Here is a 23,019-nt window from a genome sequence, read left to right as displayed (position 1 = left end):
GGTCTGGCTAACTCCAGCATAAAAGGAGTTACAATAGTCCAGCTGGGATGTAATAAAAGCATGAATCGCCCATTCAAAGTTTTTAAAAGACAAAAAAAGATCTCACCTTAGATACATTAGAAAAGGCGCAGCTGGGGGCCGGCGGAGCTCACGGGCGCGTCACTGCAACTCCCCCTGACTTCTGCTCCGCGGCTGCTGGGCGAGCCCTCATCTGGGACTCTCCTCAGCTCTTACTGGGACAGTGGCGCGGCTGCCCCTCTGTTGGTCTTCCTTGGTCTCTTGTGTTCTGGGGGCCTCTGGATGTCTGGAGTTTTGATCTCCTCCATACCCGCTTCACACCCTGGAGGACGGGGCTGTGGCCCCCCCACACTCCCTAGCAGATCATTACATGGAGAAACCTTTGGAATGCAAGCATGCTGATCCACACAGGTATGCACACATGGGTATTCACAGACGCGGACTAAAGCTTTCTTGGCTGCTGCCTCAAAGCACACTGTGCGCTGTCTATCTTGCGTGCTGCACAATATCGTTTATTACTTAGTAAATACTGATATCTATGACTAGCTAGTTTATTGTGATGGTGCTTTGTTTTCTCTATTATTATGTTGCTCTTTGTTGTTTGCTGTCTCCTCTGTTTGTTTTTGTTTGTTTGTTTGTTTTTTTTCTCCATACAGGTGACCCAGGAGTTTTTTTTTTTGTTTTTTTTGTCTCTCTTCCCCCCCCTTCTCACCGTCTCTTCTCCCCTTTGGTTTTCTTTCTTTCTCTCCCCCTCTCTCTCTCATTCATTCCCCCTGTCCTATTTATTAAAAAAAAAAAAAAAAAAAAAATGACAAAGGATGAACTGAAGCTCTGCCATCACGTAATGTCGCATACTGCTGTTTCTGATGTCATTTAAAAAAAAAAAAAAAAAAAAAAAAAGATACATTAGAAAAAAACTTTGGCTTTTCTGCTTTTACAATGTCCTGACTGTCTCTCAACATGAGAAAAGACACCAGCAGCCCATCTTTTTTCCACTTACGCTCAGCCTTCCTGCGCTCTTGTCTGGCTGAAGGAGTGGCCTTATTTATCCATGGGTCTGATTGTGGTTTCGAGCTCATAGTTTTAAAAGGAGCAACCTCATCAAGGACAGTTTTGCACTTATCATAAAAATTAGATGTCATTTCCTCAGTACCACAGCCAAGGGGAGCTCTTAAAACTTTTTTAAAAGCAATAGAAAATTGTTCTGTTGCAGATGGGTTAAAAACACAACAACGGCGTGTTGGAATAAGAGGTGTAAAATGGCGTAGAGATAAAAGTATATCAAACACAACAGGACAGTGATCAGAAAAAACAGTGTCACATATTTTCATGTGAAATTCCGAGAATACGCGCTTCTTTTGCGGTGGAGGAACACCAGAGTAATTGCTTACGGAGATTGCTTCTTCAAGATCTTTAAGAGTTCTGAATAAATATCTGTCCTCCTCCAGAACATCTTATGTACGCAAACGCGCGTTCCAACTTCTTATCTGGTGCACGTCTTTTATTTTGACAGCGAATGCACACCTGCGGACCACTTATGTGCAGCCTTGGTCATAACAATCCCTGATATAAAATCAAGCATTTCTCCCTCTCAAGAAATGCTTGAGCCATTTACCAACCATTTGTCGTGGATAAAATGATCGACAGAACCTGGCAACCTCAGATTTCAACCCTGGTCCAAAAAAAAAAAAAAAAGCGGGAAACTCTGTCATAAGTTTTCCTGATTCCTAAATAGCCAGATAGGGGGTTATCATGGGCAAGGACACTTGTAGACGGTACTCTTTTGGTACCACAATCTGAGTGGTCACACCCCATTCTAGACACTGGGGACCACTTATGTAGCAATACACCATTGTCAAATAGGTACGACACAGGTTTCTTGTTGCCTGGCAGGCAGGCAGACAAAGTAACATAAGACTGCTAAGCTTTAATAGTAATGGATTGGATTTATATAGCGCTTTTCAAGGCACCCAAAGCGCTTTACAATGCCACTATTTATTCATTCTCACATTCACACACTGGTGGAGGCAGCTACAGTTGTAGCCACAGCTGCCCTGTGGTGCAGGACTGACTGCCATATCGCGCCATCGGCCCCTCTGGCCAACACCAGTAGGCAAGTAGGGTAAAGTGTCTTGCCCAAGGACACAACGACCAGGACAGAGAGCCCAGGGATTGAACCGGCGACCTTCCGGTTACAGATGCGCTTCCCAACCCCCTGAGCCACGGTCGCCCCATGAATTTAATGAACTGTTCTCTGTCTATTACCAAGAAAAAGTCATTTGGTATCTCATTAAATGGCCTAGATTAATTTCTTATTCCAGGAGGAAGTTTGACAGGAATTTTAGGCTTGTTCAAGAACGTATCTGAAATGTCAACCACATCGGCCTGGGCACGAGTAACCACACATGCCGCAAAAATTGCAGAGGCACTGAGCCCAGAGAGGGCATGACCGAAGATATTTACAGTAGGGTTTTCAGTGGTTTCAGGTGTGGTAGGTTTACGTAGGGAACATCTTTTCCCCAGCCAAGAAAAACATCAACACCAGCAACTGGCTGCTGAACTATCACCCCCACCTGCTGTGCCTGAGACTAGGGGGAAAGTAGAGTAACTGTATGAAGTGGCATGCCCAACATACTCATTTTTATTCCCCACACCAACAAATCTGAGCCACAGTATGACTGGTCAGAAAAAGGCACTATACCATGACACACCACAGAGTACTTTGCACCAGCATCTCATAAAATTGTGATGGGAATTTTGTCCCCCTTCTTCTCAGTCAGTGATAGAAAACCTTTAGAGATAAAAGGCTTGAAAACTGTGTGGCTGCGCCAGGGAACTTGAGGTGAACGTGCCCTCCCCATGCCAGGGGAAACAATGGTCAATGGTAACTTTATTGTCCCTAACGGGAAATTGATTTGTAGTATGTCCATACAAACAAACAAACAGACAACCAACACATCACATACACTCACCAAAATAATATAAGCCTGATAAAACAACCTAGATTTTTCATCAAAAAAGTGCAATGTGCAATGGCAACAACACTTATGGTTTAGTGTTATTAACTATGATAATAGCACTAGGTACAAAAGACAATCTATGTCTCTTTGTCTTCACTGCAAGCACTTTATAACGACGACCTGATGGAAGCAGTTGAAAATCATTAAAGAGAGGATGATCTGAACACAACAGGACAGAGGTTGCCTTCCTCAGCACCTGCCTGTTATAAAAGTCCACAAGCTGGACCTGAGACCTCCCTGAAATCTTAACAACCTGGTTAAAGTGGCTGGCAAGTCTGGTCTTATTATTCAGGGACATATTACCGTACCAAGCAATGATACAGAAAGTTAAAACAGATTCAATAAAACTTTTATAAAAAAGAGTCAACATTTCAGATGAAACATTAAAACCTCTCAACCTCCTTAAAAAGTACAGTCCTTGTTTAACCTTTTTCACTGTAGCAGCAAGATGTGACTCAAAGGACAGAGACTTATCAAGAACAACCCCCAAATACTTATAACCTCCACCAGTTCAATGGCTGCACCATTTACCACTGTTAGCGCAGGATGGAGGGATGACTTCCTGAAGTCAATAACCGTGTCCTTGGTTTTCAAGGTGTTAATCATTAAGAAGGACTGATCACACCATGAAACAAACTCATCCACAACAGGCCCATGGGAATCCTCTTCACCATGAAGGAGGCTTACAATGACTGTGTCATCTGCGTATTTAATGAAATGCCTGTTGGCCTGTGTGCTGCGACAGTCATTAGTGTACAAAATATACAAAAGAGGAGAGAGACAACAACCTTGTGGTGAGCCAGTAGAAGAGTTCAGCTGTTTAGAAAAACAACCGTTTACTCTCACACACTGAGATCTGTCAGTTAAAAAGTCTAAAATCCAACCAACCAGTGCTTTAAGTGGGCCGGTACGCGCCGGTACTCAGTACCGCCACTTCTAAATATAGCTCTTGAGAGTACCGCCACCTCTCCATGCGCCCAGAACGTGCTTTTAGCGTACCGGTACTCTCATTTGCACATCTGTTATAATCGTTTGGCTGCGCTGCCGCTTTTCAGAGCGCCCTTCACAAGCACGCTTCCTAATTCGTCCCACCGAGAGCAGAGACTACATTACCCATACACCAATGTGTTTTACAAGTGAAAAGCGCATGCGTCGCTTTTGCCGTTGTCATGTCAACAACTCAACGTGGTCCGGAGAGGGTGTGTAAAACGCGCAAACAGCTGCTCGGCTAAAATACAAAAACAATGAACACTTAATATGCTCTCCTGGCTTCAGACTGTGAGTAGTAAAAGAACATGGTCAGAATCAGAGGACTCGCTGGCTGACCCCCCACCAAGCCAGAATGATATCGCTGCAGGTCACACGCAAGCTAATGAAAGCTGCACTAGTGCCGCAGCCGCGGACGACGGCACTTTTTGCGACGACGAGGACGAGAATGACACCATTTCTACCGATGACAACAGCCGCGTTGCGAGCATGAGTGGCCAGAATGTTGGTCCCAAGCACAAGTCCGGTATTTCTCCACAAATTACAAGTGGCTGATCAGCAGAAATCAAAAGTTGGGTTGTAGTGTGTGTAGTCAAGTTTGTGCTCGCGTGGACATGCAGCAAGGGCAGAGAGTGTCGCAGGAGTGGAGTGGGTGCTTAATCTCGTCTTTTGGAAGGGACAAGGCTGCACAACAAAACTCACTACGAAAGAAAATAAAAGAGCACAGAGACTCAATTTATCACAAGAAAGCAGTTGAAATAAAAGAGAAGGCAACACAAAATACAATGCAAAAACACATTGAAGATATGAGAAAGGCTGACTACGCTTCAACTTGCAATGTGTTTAGAACAGCTTATAAGATTGGCAAGCATGGGCGTCCCTTTACAGACATGCCAATAGATGTCCAGTTGCAAGTCTTAAATGGTGTCAAGATGGGCAGAGTTTTGCACTCTAATAACTCATGTGCAAATATACTGGATCACATTGCAGCTGAAATGAAAAAGAAGGTAGTCAATGACATAGTGATGAATGAAAGAAAATTGTGTGTGCTCATTGATGAATCCACTACAATAAGTGGAAAGTCTGTGCTTGTCGTGTGCCTGCGGTCAGCTATTTCCAATGAAAATCCAGACACAATATTTTTTGAACTGATTGAGCTGCAGGGGACCACAGCAAAGGACATCACTGAAGCACTGTTAGGATGTCTTCATAATAATGGCTTTGACCCTCACTACCTACAGGAACATTTGTTGGCATTTGCTTGTGATGGAGCCTCAGTGATGCTTGGGAGGAAAGCAGGAGTTGCTGCCAAAGGAGCTTGCAAAGAAAAGCGTCTGGACTTCTTTAAGTTGCTTGAAGACGTTTCACCTCTCATCCGAGAAGCTTCTTCAGTTCTAAGGTCAAATGGTGGAGAGTCCCAGATATAAACCTAGTGGGAGAAACCCCCCACAGAGGGACAAAAGGACCCCCTGATGATCCTCTAATCGCCTGAGCCAAGGTGTGAGACTGGGTGTGGGTCCCAATCAGCCAGAGTTTCGGGTGTGTTCATTGTGAAACCTGGCCCCACCTTATCATGCGAATTCCTGAGGTCAGATGGCCCAGGATGTGAGTGGACGTTAAGGCGTCTGGGAAGGGATCTCAAAACTGGATTATAGATGGAAGAGAGTTGGTGTCGTAAACCCCCGCCTCTGTTCAAAGATGGTCGCTCACAGTGGACATAGATGGCTTCTTTCACTCCTCTTTCAAACCATCTGTCCTCTCTGTCCAAAATGTGAACATTGGCATCCTCGAAAGAGTGTCCTTTATCCTTTAGATGCAGATGGACTGCTGAGTCTTGTCCTGTGGAGGTGGCTCTTCTGTGTTGTGCCATGCGCTTGTGAAGTGGCTGTTTGGTCTCTCCAATGTAGAGGTCTGAGCATTCCTCGCTGCACTGTACAGCATACACCACATTGTTAAGTTTGTGAGAACCTTCACAGACAGGAGTTGCTGTGCAGCTTTGTTCCAAATTCCCTTACCTGTTTGTCTGGCATTGTTCCAATCACAGACTGGAACTGGCAGTTTGTGATGTTTTGAAGGAGGTAGGAGGAATCAACCACTTTAAAATATTCTTAGATCAGCTTTACTCCCTCTACCATGCATCACCAAAAAACCAAAGGGAGTTAACCGAGAGTGCTCACAATGTTGGACAACGTCTCCTTGTGATAGGCCGTGTTTTATCAGTGCGTTGGGTTGCTTCAAGTGAGAGAACAGTGAAAGCATGTATGGGAGAACTACCAAGCTCTGCAGGTACACTTTACAAGTGCTGCTGCTGATACCAGCAGGGACTCAAGAGAGAGCAAAATACAAATTAGTTTATAATTTATTTTATGTACATTTTGTTAAAAAAAAATTTCAATACCTTTTTGCACATTTTATTTATGTTCAGTAGCTCTTTCTAGCTCAAGCAAATCCACAAACTAATAAAATGATTTATTATTTTGTATAAAGTTGTCTGTTGACTGTTGTATATAAAACCCATTCAATATAGTTGTTGTTACCTCAGGGGAGGCGGAAAAAAAATAGAGTACCGGCACCTCTTTTGGGCCACTTAAAGCACTGCAACCAATGAGATTAAAATTAAGTTTAAACTGGTTAAGAAGCTTATCAACTAAAAGATGTGGCTGGATAGTATTAAAAGCTGAAGAAAAATCAATAAATAAGAGCCGAGCATGAGCTTTGGCGCCATCAAGATGGCGATAAAGGAAGTTCAACGGAGTGACCACTGCATCATCCACACCTCTACAAGGCCTGTATGCAAATTGTAGTGGATCTATAAGCTTCTCTACTTGCTGCAGGATCTCCTTCCTGACAAGTTTTTCAAAGGACTTCATTACTAAGGATGTTAGAGCGACAGGCCTAAAAGCATTTAATGATGTAGGTTTTGTGGAGAAATAATAGATTTTTTCCATACCTCTGGAACCTTCTGTTGCTGAAGAGATAAAAGAAAGATGTAATAAAAAATACTGCATAATTGCTCAGCGCATGTTCTAAGCACCTGGCCACATATATTATCAGGACCTGGACTTTTATTAGTCTTACTCATTTTAAAAAGATTTCCCACCCTTCTTTCATCAAAGAACAAAGCTGGGGGGCCTCTGGTGCTCTCTATTAAGAAATCAAGTGTATTCCTTGGATTGTAATTATCATTAAATCTCAAATAAAAGCTATTCAGCTCATTGGCTAACTGAGAGTCTGAACTAAAACCAGGGAGACTTATCTTATTACAGTCATTGTAACAGTGACCAGTCATGTGTTTCATGCCTGCCCAGGCCACCCTTAAGTTATTTTTTCCTCAGGCAAAAAAAATAAAATAAAATAAAGGAATAAAAGAATGAAATAAAATAAGTTAAAACACTGACACTGACAGACAGAGACAACCTGCTGGTCGCCGCAAGAGCAGCGCCCTTCTTCAGGGCGCAATAGGGTCCTGACGTGTCAGAGATGAATAAACACTCTTGTGAGTCAGGGCAAATTCATCTGTCAAGACTGCAGCGTTTGCAAGAGACTCAACTTTTTGTTCATTTAAATAAATCACCACATGCTCCGGCAAACATTTATTAAAATCCTCCAAAAGCACTAGTTCCCTCAGCTGTGCAAAATCTTTGACTTTGCTAGCCTGACACTCTTTATCAAAAAGCACCCTTTCTCACACATAAACTACACACACTTGGTTGTCCCTTTCCCCATAGTTTCGGAATTTCTGTCTGTATGCTTCAGGCACCAATTGACAAGCATACAATACTGTAGCCCTAACCACATCATGGTCTAAGCTTTGGTCCACTGAGAGGCTAGCACACTCCTCCTGAGCTTTACTCACAAGCCTACACTGCAGCAGCAAGGCCCAAACTTCCTTTTGCCATTTCAAAGCTTTAGCAAACACAGCAAAGTATGAATCCACCTCAGTTTCTCTAAAGGGTAGTAACAATTTAATGCGCAAATCAAAGCAATTATGGGGAGATAGGGGGAGCTTGCAGTTTGAGCGGTGACTGGATGGAGCTACTATGGTGGCGTTGCAGCTCTAAAGCTTTCACCCATAGATGCATTCCTTCCACCTCCAGCTCCCAGTTTCTCAACTCCACTTCCATAATGCAGAGCATTAGCTGGAGCTCCTCAGCTGACGTCCCCATCATAGAACTGGGAGGAGCTAAAGGAGAAGTGTTTACAGGAGGACCCGTGGAAGGAGCTAGAGGCTCCACATCAGCTTTGCCTGCCCCATTTGCAACTGCCACATCTGCCAGCAGAACCCTCTCAACCAGTTACAAGCTGCCGCAGCTGTTCTTTCCTCACAGCCAATGGTGTTTGCACATTAGAAAGGTTTTCAATGAGCCTCAAATCTATCTTTCAACACTTATTTAACTGGATTCCTGGCAAACTTATCTAAATGAAACCCCATTGTGGCTAACCACACAATTCAAACAACCTTCACGTGGAACTTACACAAGCACAAACAACACAGAGAATGAACAATGTCACCCTTGGGTGTGAGGACCACAAACATACAGCATCATGACCTGGGTCATAACAGAGAATCAAGTGCACATCTGTCCATACTGGCCTGTGGTGAGTGTAATAGTTTTTACTGCTAAAAACAGCAAATCCCCAAATATAAGTCAGCAAAGGCAAACATTAGTGTAACGCGGTTAAAGGACCAGGGCGCCTGACTGCAGCCTCATAGACAATGAGCTATCAGATTAAGATTCGACTATGGAGCCTGAGGGTGTGAATAAAACACAGGAAACAAAAGTAGAGCTCAAATATATATATATTATGTTTGTTATGAGAAGTGTATAGACGGATGTACAAAAGAAAATAAAAACATATGCATATATATCACAAACAAAAATAATGTTGACAATACAAAACAGCTTAGTAGGTTCCAAAAGGAGGTGGGATGAGGTGTAGTCCAGTATGTGATTTAGTTTAGTTCCATGGACCTGTGATAGGTCATTGTCAACAATTTGTGATTCAGTCCATAGGTTCACAATTCCTACCGCACCGTAGCGGTGGTCGGGTGGCTCGCCATCTCGCGCTGATCAGGGCTGATCGCGGGAGAACAAAAAAAACCTGACCGTTGAGTCGAGTGTGAGGTAGTGTAAAGATGAATGAATCGGCCGGGTTATTGCACGCTGTCAACTGGCCTGTAGTGCAAAATTTGTCGTGATCTGACAAGTACACCAACCACAGGGACAACAGCAGCCAGAGGAGCAGGGACATGCAGCTGATTGACCCGGAACTTATACAGGATTCATTCCCGCCACAATAAAGGGACTGGCGGAAGTGGGGTCAGAGGTTACCGTGGTTACACTCTCCCCCCCTAATCTCATGGACGTCCTCGTACATGGACTAGGCTGGCAGCGAATGACTGGTTGGCTGAGGTGTGAAGGCATCGTCTCCTCTTCTTCATCGTCTTGAAGAGCGAAGGAGAAGACAGAACTTAACCCATGCAGGAAGGTCTGAACGCTCTTTAACAGAGGCTTACCAGGCTTGATGTATTGCAGCCGATCAGGAGGATTCCTGGTGCGGGTTGAATGCCTCAAAGGTGGTTCTGCCTCAGGACTGAGAGGCTCTGATTCAGTAGGTGAGTGTTGTGACAAGTTACTTCTGGATCCTTCCGAATCAGAAGACAGACTTTCTTCATCGTGAGAAGTTTCGACAAGATCAACTGGATCAAAGCCAGCTTCCACGGTTCCGCTAGCAATAACTTGTTCCTCTTCAGCAGGTACAGGTTCCTCTGAGAGGATAGCATTCTCTTCCTCTGTAGCCAATACTACAGGGACATCGGGCTGGTTGATAAGCGGCACAGGTTGCGGAGTATTGGGTAAGTCGATGGTTGTTGTGAAGGTGACAGGTTCAGCAGAGAAGGGAACAGGTAGGTATGAGATTAGTTCCTCTTCGTCATTGTTATCAGCATCATCAGCACGTACAGGAGACACGGGTAAGACAGGCATTTTCCTCTTCTGCTTAGTAAGCATTTCCTTTTCAGGTGGTAAATACCCACAGGGCAGTAGGAGGTCCCGATGTAAAGTTCTCAGGGGCTTGTCTTGGCCTTCGGGTCGAACTGTATACACAGGAAGAGTGCCGGCTTTCTTCACTACAATGTACACAGATGACTCCCATTTATCTGCAAGCTTGTGTTTGCCTCTTAGCCGCACATTCCTCACAAGAACTCTGTCTCCAACATTCAGCTGTGATGCAGTGACATTTTTATCAAATCTGTTTTTGTTACGTTTCATCACCTTTTCTGAGTTTTCGATGGCCAGCTTGTAACTTTCTTCTAGGTGGGACTTTAGTTTGTCCACATATTGTGTGTGGGATGTTGATCCTTCTTTGGCAAGGGGTAGTCCAAAGGCCAAGTCCACCGGTAAGCGAGGTTGGCGGCCAAACATAAGCTCATATGGTGAAAAACCTGTAACATCGTTTCTTGTGCAATTGTATGCATGCACCAGGGGTTTTACAAAATCTTTCCAATGGGATTTCTGTTGAGCTGTGAGTGTTCCTAGCATATCCAGTAATGTTCGGTTAAACCGTTCAACAGGATTGCCTCTTGGATGGTATGGAGTGGTTCTTATTTTGTGGATCCCAGCCATTTCACAAAGCTCTCGGATGATTCTGGATTCAAAGTCAGGGCCTTGGTCACTGTGCAAACGTTCTGGGATACCATAATGCACAAGAAAGTTGTCCCATAAACATTTGGCAACAGTCCTGGCTTTCTGGTTTGGTGTTGGCACAGCAATGGCATATTTTGTGAAATGGTCAGTTATGACAAGTATGTCTTTGACTCCACGATCTGGTTCCACAGAGAGAAAATCCATGCACACCAGTTCCATGGGATGAGAGGTTTTGATATTGACCAGAGGTGCGGCTCGTTCAGATGGGGATTTGCGTCTCACACATCTTTCGCACTGTCTTATTTTATTGACCACATCACGTGTCATCTTAGGCCAATAAAACCGGGAACGGACCAAGTCCAGCGTTCTGTCAATTCCCATGTGACCCATTTGATCATGTAGGTGGTTAAGTACAACTGGTCAATATTCCTCAGGTAGCACTAGCTGGTATGCGAAGTCACTTCCCACTTGTCTCTTCCTGACGAGAAGGGTGTTATGGAGCTCCAGTTTATTTACTTCTCGCAGTAATAGAGGTAGATCGGGAAGTTCTTCCCTCAGGAATGGCGGTGGTGACTCGCCTCGTTCAACCTGAGCTATGACATGCCGGATGACAGGGTCAAGGCGTTGTTTGGCTGCAAGGTCAGCTGTTGAGATTTGGGGGAGTACCATGGAGGTGAACTGGATGTCGTCCGTGAAACTGTCAGGCAGACTGTTGACATTGACAGACATGGATAACACCAGAGCAAGATCAGGATCCGTGCTTGAACTGTACATCAGATGACGGTCACAAACTGCTTTGATGGTATGCTGGTCAATAGAGACATAATCTGGTTCATTGAGATGTCGCCATGCAAATCTCCAGATTCGCTCACGTTCTTTCTGTGACAGAGGATCATCAGACAGTTCACCATGAGGTCGGCGAGACAAACCATCAGCATCCGAGTTCTGCTTTCCTGCTCTGTAGATTAATTTGAAGGTGAAAGTGGACAAAGCTGAAAGCCATCTGTAACCGGTAGCGTCAAGTTTTGCTGATGATAAGAGGTATGTTAATGGGTTGCTGTCTGTCACAACTGTAAACTGAGCACCATAAAGGTAGTCGTGGAATTTTTCAGTCACCGCCCACTTCAAAGCAAGAAACTCCAATTTGTGGGCGGGATACTTTGACTCACTCCGGGAAAGACCTCTGCTGGCATATGCTACAGCTCTATTTTTTCCATCCTGCTCTTGATACAGCACCGCACCAAGACCTGTGGCACTGGCATCAGTGTGGAGTGTGTATGGTTTCTGGGGATCAGCAAATGCCAGAACTGGGGCAGAAGTGAGTTTGTCAATAATGGACTCAAAAGCTTGTTGACACATTTGCGTCCATCGTCCTCCAAATGGCTCTTTGGGGTTGAGGTAATTCTCTGGCTTTACAGTTCGTCTCAGTTTCCTCTGGGAAGGTGGATAACCAGCAGTGAGTTCATGTAACGGCTTGACAATGGCCGAATATCCCTGGACAAAACGTCTGTAGTACCCAGCAAAACCAAGGAAAGATCTTAATTCCTTCAAGTTTTTTGGCACTGGCCAAGAAGTGAGTGTGGAAATCTTGTCCAGATCAGTTTCAACACCAGCCTGGGACACTACATGGCCCAGATACTTCACCGATGTCTGGAAGAACATGCATTTCTCAAGTGAAAGCTTCAAGCCAAAATCTTTGAGTCTGGTGAGAACTTTCATCAGGCGAGCTTCATGTTCCTCAAGAGTTGGTGCAAAGACAATGAGATCGTCAATGAAAACCAATACTTCTTTTAGATTTAATTCTCCCATGCATTTTTCCATCAGCCGTTGGAAAGTGCTTGGTGCGTTGGTAATCCCTTGTGGCATCCGATTAAATTCCCAAAATCTTACTGGGCAGACAAAGGCAGTCTTTGCCTTATCCTTCTCCTCCATTTCGATTTGGTAGTAACCCGACTTGAGGTCTAGCACCGTGAACCACTTTGATCCTGCAAGTGCGGAGAAGGTGTCTTCCAGTTTAGGCAGAGCATAAGCATCTTTGATTGTTTGCAGATTGAGTTTGCGGTAGTCAATACAAAGACGTATACTGCCGTTCTTTTTGCGTGCAACCACAATTGGAGAGGCAAATGGTGAGTCAGATTCTCTGATAACGCCAGAGTCAAGAAGTTCTTGCAGGTGCTTCCTGACAGCATCAAGATCTTGAGGGTGAATTGGTCGTGGTCTTTGCTTGAAAGGAGTTGGATCGGACAATTTGATTTGGTGTTTAACTTTGTTGGTCCTGCCGAAATCCAGATCGTGTTTGGCAAATACTTCAGGAATAGTGTTGAGTTTTTGAACAATGCGTTCTTTCCAGTCTGGAGTTAAGGGGGAATCTCCAAAGTTGTATGGTGGTTGAGATGGAGGTAACGACTCTATAGACTGGTCTGAATACTGGGTGGGTTGCTCTTTGGAAATGACCTCTTGGAAGGCGCTGATTTCTGCAATAATAGCTCGAGCTGGAATGTGGATTTCATGGTCGGACTCATTACTCACTACAACAGGCAGAGAATATGGCCGACGTTTAGGTAAGTCCACAAGGCAGGTTTTTACTAGGAGTCCACCAGGCAGAGAACTGGAGGTGGGGTGTTCCAGAATAACTGCTTTCTCACCTTGGAATAGCCTTGTGACCAGGCATCCCTCAAGGACAGTGGTTTGGCCGGCAGTAATCGTATGCGGTTGGTCTGACTTTAAGATTACAGGAGCATACTGGTCATTTGAATTCTGGATGTGGCGACACTGGAGGATTTTATAAACTGCAATGTAACCGGAACCAGATGGCAGGAATGACTGCTCAGCGAGGGTATCACAGTGTTTGCTGTACGCAACGTCAAGAGTGTTGGTACCAACAAGTATCATTGGGGGTGATTGCTGGACGTCAGGCACGACAAGCGCAAGTGTATCAACATTAATGGATGAACCAAGAAAATTAGCTGGGAACGTCATGTTAATCTCAATGTATCCCAGGTAAGGTACGGCTTGTCCATTTGCTCCTTCTACTTCCAACAGATCATCCAGTGGTTTGATTGGATGGTCTGAAAGGTAAGTATTATAGAAAGAAAAAGGAATCGTAGTAACCTGAGAGCCAGAATCAAGAAGACAGTTGAAATGGTTGCCTTTGATTTGAATTTGGCCTGTGCTTTTCGTCCCCACAAGCCCTTTAGGCAACAATGGAGATTTGTTGTGGTTTCTGGGACTGTTCGTGCACGCAGCTCCTGTGTGTCCCACCACAGAAACTCCTTCTAGTTTAAAGATGAAGTATTTCTAGCGTCCCACTCTTGCTGTTTTTTTCTTAATTGGCTCTTTTTCTGTTCAACAAGACTGGAGTTTGCTCTGTTGTTGCAGGTGGAAGAAACATGGCCATCTTCTCCACAGTTAAAACAGTACCATGGCTTGGGTCTGGTATTTGACTGAGGTGAAGAATGACTGGATTTGGTTTGTCGTGGCTTAAACTTTGACTCGGTTGGACTTTTTTTGGACAAAAGTTGGGACATTTGCTGTTGGAGGGTTTGGAGTTGTTTTTTCATTTCTTTTAGCTCTTCATTGGCTGTAGAGTGCCCACAAGAACAAGTACTTTGGGATTGGATGTTAGCTTTTTGTTTTGATGAACCGATGTATTTCTTCATAAGTGACTCCTTAGCAATTTGTCTGTCTTCTTCTGTCCGTAACGACAACAACAAGTCAGAGAAAGGTGGTGGGTTGTCCTTTTTGCTGTTCTAATTGTAGTTATCCCAACACCCACGACAAAACTGCTTCAGCAGATGCTTATTCATGTCAGCAGCTGCAAGTCCTCCTTGCTTTACAACAGTGCTGAGGGTTAGCTGCAATCTTTGGAGGTAAGCGGATGGTCGTTCACCTGGATTTTGAAGAATGTTTAAGTATTGAGCATACAATTCTTCACCATCTTGAACTGTTCCAAAAGCGGAGTCAAGTACACTTAGTATGACTGAAGGCAATGTGTTGGGACTTAGACCTTTAACCAAATCAGCAGCAGGTGACAACAGGCTCTCTATAATACGCCTGGCGACGTATAGAGCTGACACACTGGGGTCGGCAAGCAGTAGATCAATTTGGGAACGCCATGATTCAAAATCTGCTTCACTACTTGGCTTAGGAATCCTTCCTGAAAAAGCACGGAGACGTAGTGAAGTTGTGGTGCTTATGTCTGGGTTTCGGACCACATGCTCAACAACAACCCTTTGTATTTGTGGTGGGTTGAGATCAGGGGCTGTGAGTGATACTCTTGGAGTTGGTCCAGTCTGGCTTTGACGAGGTCGTGCCCCCTGCTGGTCAGTGGAAACCTGTCTGGCAGGAGGTGAAGACAATTGCTGCCGCTCCAGTTCCCTTTCTTCTTCCTCTACACCAATGTCCTCATCTACTCCATTTTCCTCATCATATTCAATTTTTCCATCATCACCTGCTCCTGCTTCATGCAAATGTTGACCAATCTGCCTCATTACTGTCTTCAAGACATCTTCAAACCGGTGCCCGCTGCGATCAGCAATATGCTTGAGCTCTTTGAGGTAATTGGAAGGGGAATGCTGCTGTCCTCCGTGGCGGCGTACTCACAGGCCAAAGCTGTGACGCGGAAAACAAGGTCGGCAACACTTTTAGAACAGTGGGTGTATGGCAGAAACGGCTCTAGAGTTGTAAAAGCAGTGGTATCTACAAACTCAGCGATCAGGTTTTTGAAGAAAGTACTTGCGGGATCATTTACGTAAAAATGACGGCTAAGATTCCCATAAGTACGCAAGTAGTCAAGAATTTCATTATCAGATTTTGTGTTAGACACACCGGAGATCATCACAGACTGTGATATATTTATGCCAGAAAGTGCAACTGAATCCATTTTAGATTTTATGTTCAGCAAAAGCGAAGTAAATAAGTAAAGAAAATTGTACGTAAGACCCCAAAATATTCACACACAAAGGCTCCTGGCTGGCTCGCCACTTGTAACGCGGTTAAAGGACCAGGGCGCCTGACTGCAGCCTCATAGACAATGAGCTATCAGATTAAGATTCGACTATGGAGCCTGAGGGTGTGAATAAAACACAGGAAACAAAAGTAGAGCTCAAATATATATATATTATGTTTGTTATGAGAAGTGTATAGACGGATGTACAAAAGAAAATAAAAACATATGCATATATATCACAAACAAAAATAATGTTGACAATACAAAACAGCTTAGTAGGTTCCAAAAGGAGGTGGGATGAGGTGTAGTCCAGTATGTGATTTAGTTTAGTTCCATGGACCTGTGATAGGTCATTGTCAACAATTTGTGATTCAGTCCATAGGTTCACAATTCCTACCGCACCGTAGCGGTGGTCGGGTGGCTCGCCATCTCGCGCTGATCAGGGCTGATCGCGGGAGAACAAAAAAAAAACCTGACCGTTGAGTCGAGTGTGAGGTAGTGTAAAGATGAATGAATCGGCCGGGTTATTGCACGCTGTCAACTGGCCTGTAGTGCAAAATTTGTCGTGATCTGACAAGTACACCAACCACAGGGACAACAGCAGCCAGAGGAGCAGGGACATGCAGCTGATTGACCCGGAACTTATACAGGATTCATTCCCGCCACAATAAAGGGACTGGCGGAAGTGGGGTCAGAGGTTACCGTGGTTACACTAGCATATCATCTTTATCTATCCACAGTCTATTTATTCATCTATTTATTCTAGCAAAGCTTATGGTAATTAGCTAAAGCACCAAGCTTGAGGTGGGATGCTGCACTGTGGTTAACGTGTTGCATTGCAAAACAGAGCTGTGAAGTGATGCATGACTGTCAAGTGTAACCCTTCTGATGAATGTTAAAAATAAACCCATTTGTATTATGGTAAATATTCTACATATAGCACTGGTGGTTATAGGCTGGTTTTCTTTTAATGTAACATGACAATTCCAGTAACCAGAGAAATATTTAAACTAGGTCAGGGGTGTCGAACTCCAGGCCTCGAGGGCCGGTGTCCTGCAGGTTTTAGATCTGACCCTGGTCATTACACCTGAGTTCATTACCAGGCCTCTGGAGAACTGCAAGACATGTTGAGGAGGTAATTTAGCCGTTTAAATCAGCTGTGTTGGATCAAGGACACATCTAAAACCTGCGGGACACCGGCCCTCGAGGCCTGGAGTTCGACACCTGTGAACTAGGTTGACCTTTCTTGCAAAACACAAAAGGAATGACTTTATACAAGGGACACATAGAGGTCAGCTTGCAGTAAAGACAATAACTCAGTATGGTAGAAACTACAAAAAAGAATCAATTTAATGGAAAACAAATAAGATTTATTTTAAAAACGGAAAGAAAGAAATTGACCAAAAAGTGAAAATCTAAATATATTAATATATAATATGAGAAACTAAATAAAGAAGCAAAAGGCAACAAGAAAGGCATGTAATGATCAAGTTGTGATGTCAGTCTCAAAGAAACAGTGAAACTAATTATAGGGAGGGGTGGCCACCTGCTGCGTCAGGTTGGGCTGACAGGAGGAAGACAGGATAAAAGATATGCTGTGGAACAGATCCATATATCAATAACAAGTATGATTCAAAACATTATGAGTGAGAAAGGTGACTGATGAAGAAATCCTCAATGGATAATGGGAATCCCTAGAAGCCTAAAACTACTGCAGCATAACTACGGGGGAATTCAGGGTCACCTGGTCCAGCCCTAACTATATGCTTTAGCAAAAAGCAAAGTTTTAAGCCTAATCTTGAAAGTAGAGATAGTGTCTGTCTCCCGAATCCAAACTGGAAGCTGGTTCCGCAGAAGAGGGTCCTGAAAACTGAAGGCTCTGCCTCCCATTCTACTTTACTACTAGGAACAACAAGTAGGCCTGCAGTGTGAGAGTGAAGTGTTCTAATGGGGTGATATGGTACTATAACGCTATTAGGTTATCATAGAAAAAAATGAAATTATGATTAACATGACTATTTTCTCAACCTTACAGCATATGAGGGAAAGAAGTGACAGTTTGTGTTTGATAAAGTGGCTTCAGAGGGCTATCTAAGAGCTTGCAAAGAAAAGAGACTGGACTAAATTTCTTAAAGATGTTTCACCTTTCATCCGAGAAGCATCACGGCTAGCTGGGCAAGCTGTATGAGTTTTAATAAAGGACCCAAGTTGAAGGCAGCTTCTGATGCGAGTGAGCTTTATTAATATGGTAGGTGAAACAAACAGGAACGTAGCAGGTATGAAATAAAACTTAAGGATAACCTAAACTGGGGAAAACTAACCAAAAACAGCCTTGAAACCTGAAATGGAGGTGCAGGGAAACTACACAGGATGACACAGGGAAATAACACAGACGAACCAGCAACAAGCAGGAGAAAACACAGGGCTCATAAACACAAAGGGGCAATCAGGGAATGAGAAACAGGAGGGAGACACAGCTGGGATTAATAGGACATAATGAGACAAGGGGAAGAAAAACTAGACGCACTAAGATAGCAAATGGCCTCAGAACTAGAAGACCTTAATCGGAATAAAATCGAAAACATGGATAATAACAATGAAAAAAAACCACTGAGTCCTCAGACTCAGGGCTATGGCATGCATTTCAATTCAGTGGATCTTAAAAATAGAATTGAAACGTCGCAATCACCTCGCACATGAAGTGTGACGACAAACAAAACTTGTCTGTATTTACTTGAGTGACAACAAGGTGAAAGATGGCATTGCGGTGGTCTTTGTGTTTGTTCTTCATGTGCATTTGCTTTAAAGGTATGGATAGTTCATATATTTAGCTGTAATTTTTAATTCTCACTTCTTTTATAGGCCTTTGTGTTTTTGTACAGACAAATTATGACAAGTGTTAGATGATCTGGTCTGTATTATTCCATGCTGCTGTCCTTCTTTCATTCTTTGTCTTATTCCTGTGCTTTATTTCATTGCATTTTACTCTGCACTTTACAGTTACCCCAACAGAAGCTTCATCTTGGAGCGCCACTGTGCCATCCTCAGTGAAAGGTCTTCTTGGCGCATGTGTGGTGATCCCCTGCTCTTATAACTACCCAGATCCACAAATCAGTACCACAAGCTTTACAGGCATTTGGTATAATAAGAATAATCAAGTCATCTGTCATTCGGATAAGTCTCAAACTTCGGGTCAGTTTCGGAATAGGACAAAGCTGCTGGGAGACCTCAGCAAGAAGAACTGTTCTCTGATGATTGATGATCTTCAACAAAGTGATGTGGGGCCTTTATATTTCCGGATTGAAATTAAAGGTTATGACCAGTACTCCTACAAAAATAAAGTCTCTGTTTCAGTCAGTAAGTAAAATAAATATGGTTACCAGTAAAGTCTTGTGTTCTAGCTCTAATAGTTCTCTTTTTATTTCCAGTATTTTTACCATCATGTTGGACGTTTGACATTCAGCATTCCTGAGCATTTTAGTTTTAGTGAAACAGGCCTGATCTAAGTCTTTTATACTCATTTGAATATAAATATGAAGTAAATATTGTAGGGTCAGGTTGCAGTGCTCTGGAACATTTTACATTAATTTTTGCAGACTTGCATTAGTTGTTGAACTACTCATTCAAACCTTAGATGTAAAAATGTATTTGTGCAACTCATCAAATTATGATAATCAATCAAAATCAATGGCAATAGAAGTTATCATTATACTCCAACCATGTTATCAACTATCAATTCGCTTTGTTCTTTATAAATTGTTTATTGTAAAACTGCTCATCTTCTTCTTCTTTGTCAGTCAGATATTGAAAGTAATTATCACCTAGTTTATTTCTTATTTCATTCATCTTTAAGCTTGAAATCACACTCAAAACCCTTTACTGTGAACAGTTTATTAACTTGACCAAAATTTAAAGTTGCATAAAACATAAAATCAGCAGCTGTACTGTTTAAGTACATTTGTATTTCCATTACAGTATAAACTTACTGCCATGATGGAGTTCTGGTTTATGACCACAGTCTTGTTTGTTAACACAGGTCAACCTGTTTTCTCTGTGCAAGAGGTAAAGGAGGGTGAGAATGTGTCTGCATCCTGCTCTGTGTTTCACTCCTGCCCCACATATCCACCTTCTTTCATCTGGAGTCACTCTGGAGAGCAGCATGATCAAACACAGCAGCTTCATGAAGGCCAGTGGAATTCAACATCTACTCTGACCTTTCGCCCAAACCACTCTGATCACAACAAGCCTTTAAAATGCAACATAACATACCATCGAGGGCTGCACCTGGAAACATCTAAGATACTTCAAGTAAGATGTAAGTATACTGCAGATTTACATGGGTATTAACCGCTGTAGCTAGTATCAAGCCTTTTTAAACTAAAATCTCCAAAAGTTGATTCTGCTCATCGGGACGCAATGCCCCAATCTTATAAGATTTCCCAATCTTACCTGCAGTCAGCTGAGACTGAAGAAGTCACTTGAATGAGTGACGAAACGTTTCTCCCACAAAACGCTACGTCCAGATGAACAGAATCAACTTTTGGAGATTCACTTACCTTGATGATTGAGCATGCATCAAGACATTTAAACGAAAACGTTATTTACAATCAAATTTTTAAAAAAAAGAAAAAAACATTAAAAATCTGGATTAAAACATGATAAAATAGAACAAAATAGGGGAAGGGAGCACAAATAAAGAAAGTTACAATTTGTTGTATGGTCACAGTAGACACAGTTGCCTCTCACCATGACTGAGTATGACAGCCCTCACACTACTCACCTGAAAACTTTATTCATGCTGCCAGTAAATGAAGTTCACTGGAGTTTTTTTGGGTTTTTTGGGGGTTTTTTGTATTGAAAGGGAAAATTGTGAAACATTGCCTTCTTACATACTATATTTCTTAATTATTAATTATTAATTAAAGTTGTCGGTTTTACAGGGGTTTTTTGGGTTGTTACACACACACACACTAAAAAACTGTATGCCTGAAGTGCTTCAGTGATGCTAACCCTGTCAGCAGCTATGAGTGGCACAGTTAAACTGTCAGCTGTCACCAGACATGCCCTGTGCAGCTCATGTTATGTGTTACATTACGCGAGAGTAAATCCAAAAAGAAAATAGATTTTTTTATTTCATTCAAACATATATAATATATGCATGGCTATGTCTTAATATATGTCTAGTTCTCACAGATGGCCCTGACATCAAGCCTTCCTCAAATACTTAACATGGTTTCTTTGTCAACAGACAACATGCAGAATATTCTTATCTCAACCGGAGCAGGTGTGATTTTGCTGATTATTTTGATAGGAAGTGGAGTGGGAGTTGTTAAAAAATGGTAAGTTGTCATGAACATAATCATTGCAGATAAACAAGTATGTCATGCATGCAGGAGAATCTGTGAATATTGCAACATGTATCAAATAATAGTCACAATCATGATTACAACTATATGAGCACCAGAACAATTTTTTTAGGTCCTGACAGCCTGTCTTTAATTTCAGAGGCTGTGAAAAGTGTCAGTTTCCTTTCTCATTTAATCAAAAACACTTTACTGCCAGTAGGGGGAGATCAAGAGACACAACAACCACTAACCTGAGCACCATGATGTCAGACAGACCTGTGGAGCTCCCTCATAGTGCCCCACCGAAAAGGTTTTAATTCTTCACTTCTGTTTGCAAACAAACAAAAAAAATTGTAATCATAAATATAAGTTTAAAGATGTGTCACTTGTTTTAATAATAGCTTTTCTTTCTGCAGGAAAATGAGCCGTAAGGATATCCCTTCCCCTGACATGTACACCAATTATCCTGTCTATGGCAACGTATGGATGAGTAATGTTTTCTTCATTAGTTCATATTTTGCATGCATTAAAAAGGGGAGTGAATTAATTTTGTTTCTCTGTGCAGACTGACTGGGATGAGTCAATATATGCCAATGTGTAGCATGTGGAAGACCAGCTGGAGTCCATGTTTATGTCCTCTGATATACGAGTTAAGAATGAGTCAAGGTTTTTTTTTCCCCAATCTCATTCAGTTTTCAATGTTTATCACTTATATCTGTCATATATAATTCACATTTTATTTGCAGAATACAATAAGTAAATATTAATGTCTAAAACTGTGATGATCTTGTGATTCCTGTCATAAACTGCAAAAAACTGGAACAAGGTTACTTCATCAGAATTCATGTTTTTGTATTTTTTTTTATTTTTTAATACCTGTGAACAGTTCCTCTATCCAATCTTTAAATGACGCAATGCTGCCACCTGGAGCTTGTTTCTCTTTCTCCCTCATTTGCGCGCGCGTGTGTGTACACACACACACACACACACACACACACACACACACACACACACTAGGGGTGCAACGATATTCGTATCGATATTGAACCGTTCGATACAGTGCTTTCGGTTCGGTAGGCATATGTATCGAACAATACAACATTTGTAATTTATTTTATCAACTTTCCTTCTGACGATGCTGTCTGTGTCGAGCGCTCAGTGAATCTGCGTTCGACTACTCCGCCTAGGCTGCACTGTCGAGCGCAGATCCACTGAGCACTCAACACAGACAGCATAGTCAGAAGGAAGAGCGCAGGGCAAGCTAGCGAGACAGAAGTTAAGCTCTCCTTGCAAGACACATGGACCTCCCCCACCCTCATTCAGATCTGGCGTTTGGAATTATTTTGGTTTTCATGTGACGTATGACCCTGAAAGTAAGCGAGTCATGGACTAAAGTAAAACAGTATGTTGGATGTGCCATGCAATGCTCAATTACATTGGTGTGAACTAGTGTGTTAGCGCAGTTAGCTCGTTAACGTGTTGGCCGTCTAGCCCCATGCACGGGGCGATCGGCGGTAGCTCGTTAATGGAGATTTGCCGTGTTGTGGCGTTAAGGTCATTTCAACGAGAATAACCTGAAAGCACTAGTGGGAACACAACGAATATGACTGCACATTTACGCCGACATCATCCTAGTGCAAAGACAAAAACAACAAGCATGCTACTAACTTTAGCCGAGTCATTTAGACAGCTGTTAGCACATGATTCTCCTTATGCTGCTGAGAATATAGCCCAGAAGAAGCGGATAGTATAGCTTTTATTTTGGAAAGAGACATTTCTCTGTAATAAACTCTCTTTTCCAAAGATGAGTGATTCCTCAATCAGATACAGGGCTTGCAATATCGCTAGCCCGACGTCCCGGAGCTAGTGATTTTTTCAGTCGGGCTACCAAAATCTATCTCTTCCCTGCCCGTCGGGCTATTGTAGGAAAAATATATGTCAATGCTTTTGCATTCTTTCAGAAATGTAGCTGGGTAATTATGTCATTGGCATCGGTGAGCCACTGTCAATATGTGACATATTGAAGTCGCGTTTGAATTTGCGCTTGTTTTTTT

The 23,019-nt window shown here is 42.8% G+C and overlaps 2 protein-coding genes across 2 annotated transcripts in view; both read left to right on the top strand.

Moving 5' to 3' along the window:
- LOC146563557 (myelin-associated glycoprotein-like) overlaps positions 1–21,628 on the top strand; it is a 29,364-nt gene extending 7,736 nt beyond the window's left edge. Inside the window, exons 6-9 of the mRNA XM_085291014.1 lie at positions 20,869–20,959; positions 21,183–21,275; positions 21,382–21,445; positions 21,531–21,628. Of these exons, the coding sequence (XP_085147140.1) occupies positions 20,869–20,959; positions 21,183–21,275; positions 21,382–21,445; positions 21,531–21,566 (284 nt within the window). The 3' untranslated portion in view covers positions 21,567–21,628. The remainder of the gene's footprint in view (positions 1–20,868; positions 20,960–21,182; positions 21,276–21,381; positions 21,446–21,530) is intronic.
- LOC146563558 (E3 SUMO-protein ligase KIAA1586-like) lies at positions 4,529–6,098 on the top strand. Its single transcript, XM_085290583.1, has 2 exons — positions 4,529–5,357; positions 6,070–6,098. Exons 1-2 carry the CDS (start codon positions 4,640–4,642, stop codon positions 6,096–6,098), a joined length of 747 nt encoding a protein of 248 aa, XP_085146709.1. The 5' UTR covers positions 4,529–4,639.
- Positions 21,629–23,019: the final 1,391 nt, after the last annotated feature.

Source organism: Mchenga conophoros, linkage group LG11 (genome assembly GCF_057382185.1).
Source record: "Mchenga conophoros isolate Kocher_MC1m ecotype Shallow Benthic linkage group LG11, M_conophoros_male_GT1.1, whole genome shotgun sequence".
Lineage (NCBI taxonomy): Eukaryota > Metazoa > Chordata > Actinopteri > Cichliformes > Cichlidae > Mchenga > Mchenga conophoros.
This window is presented reverse-complemented; position numbering and strand designations above follow the sequence as displayed.

What these genes read in the sequence shown, in the direction of transcription:
- LOC146563558 (XM_085290583.1), top strand. Translation starts at nt 4,640, where the DNA reads ATGCAGCAAGGGCAGAGAGTGTCGCAGGAGTGGAGTGGGTGCTTAATC. An exon ending in AGGAGCTTGCAAAGAAAAGC is followed by an intron (nt 5,358 to 6,069) that starts GTCTGGACTTCT and finishes TTCCAATCACAG; the next exon opens with ACTGGAACTGGCAGTTTGTG.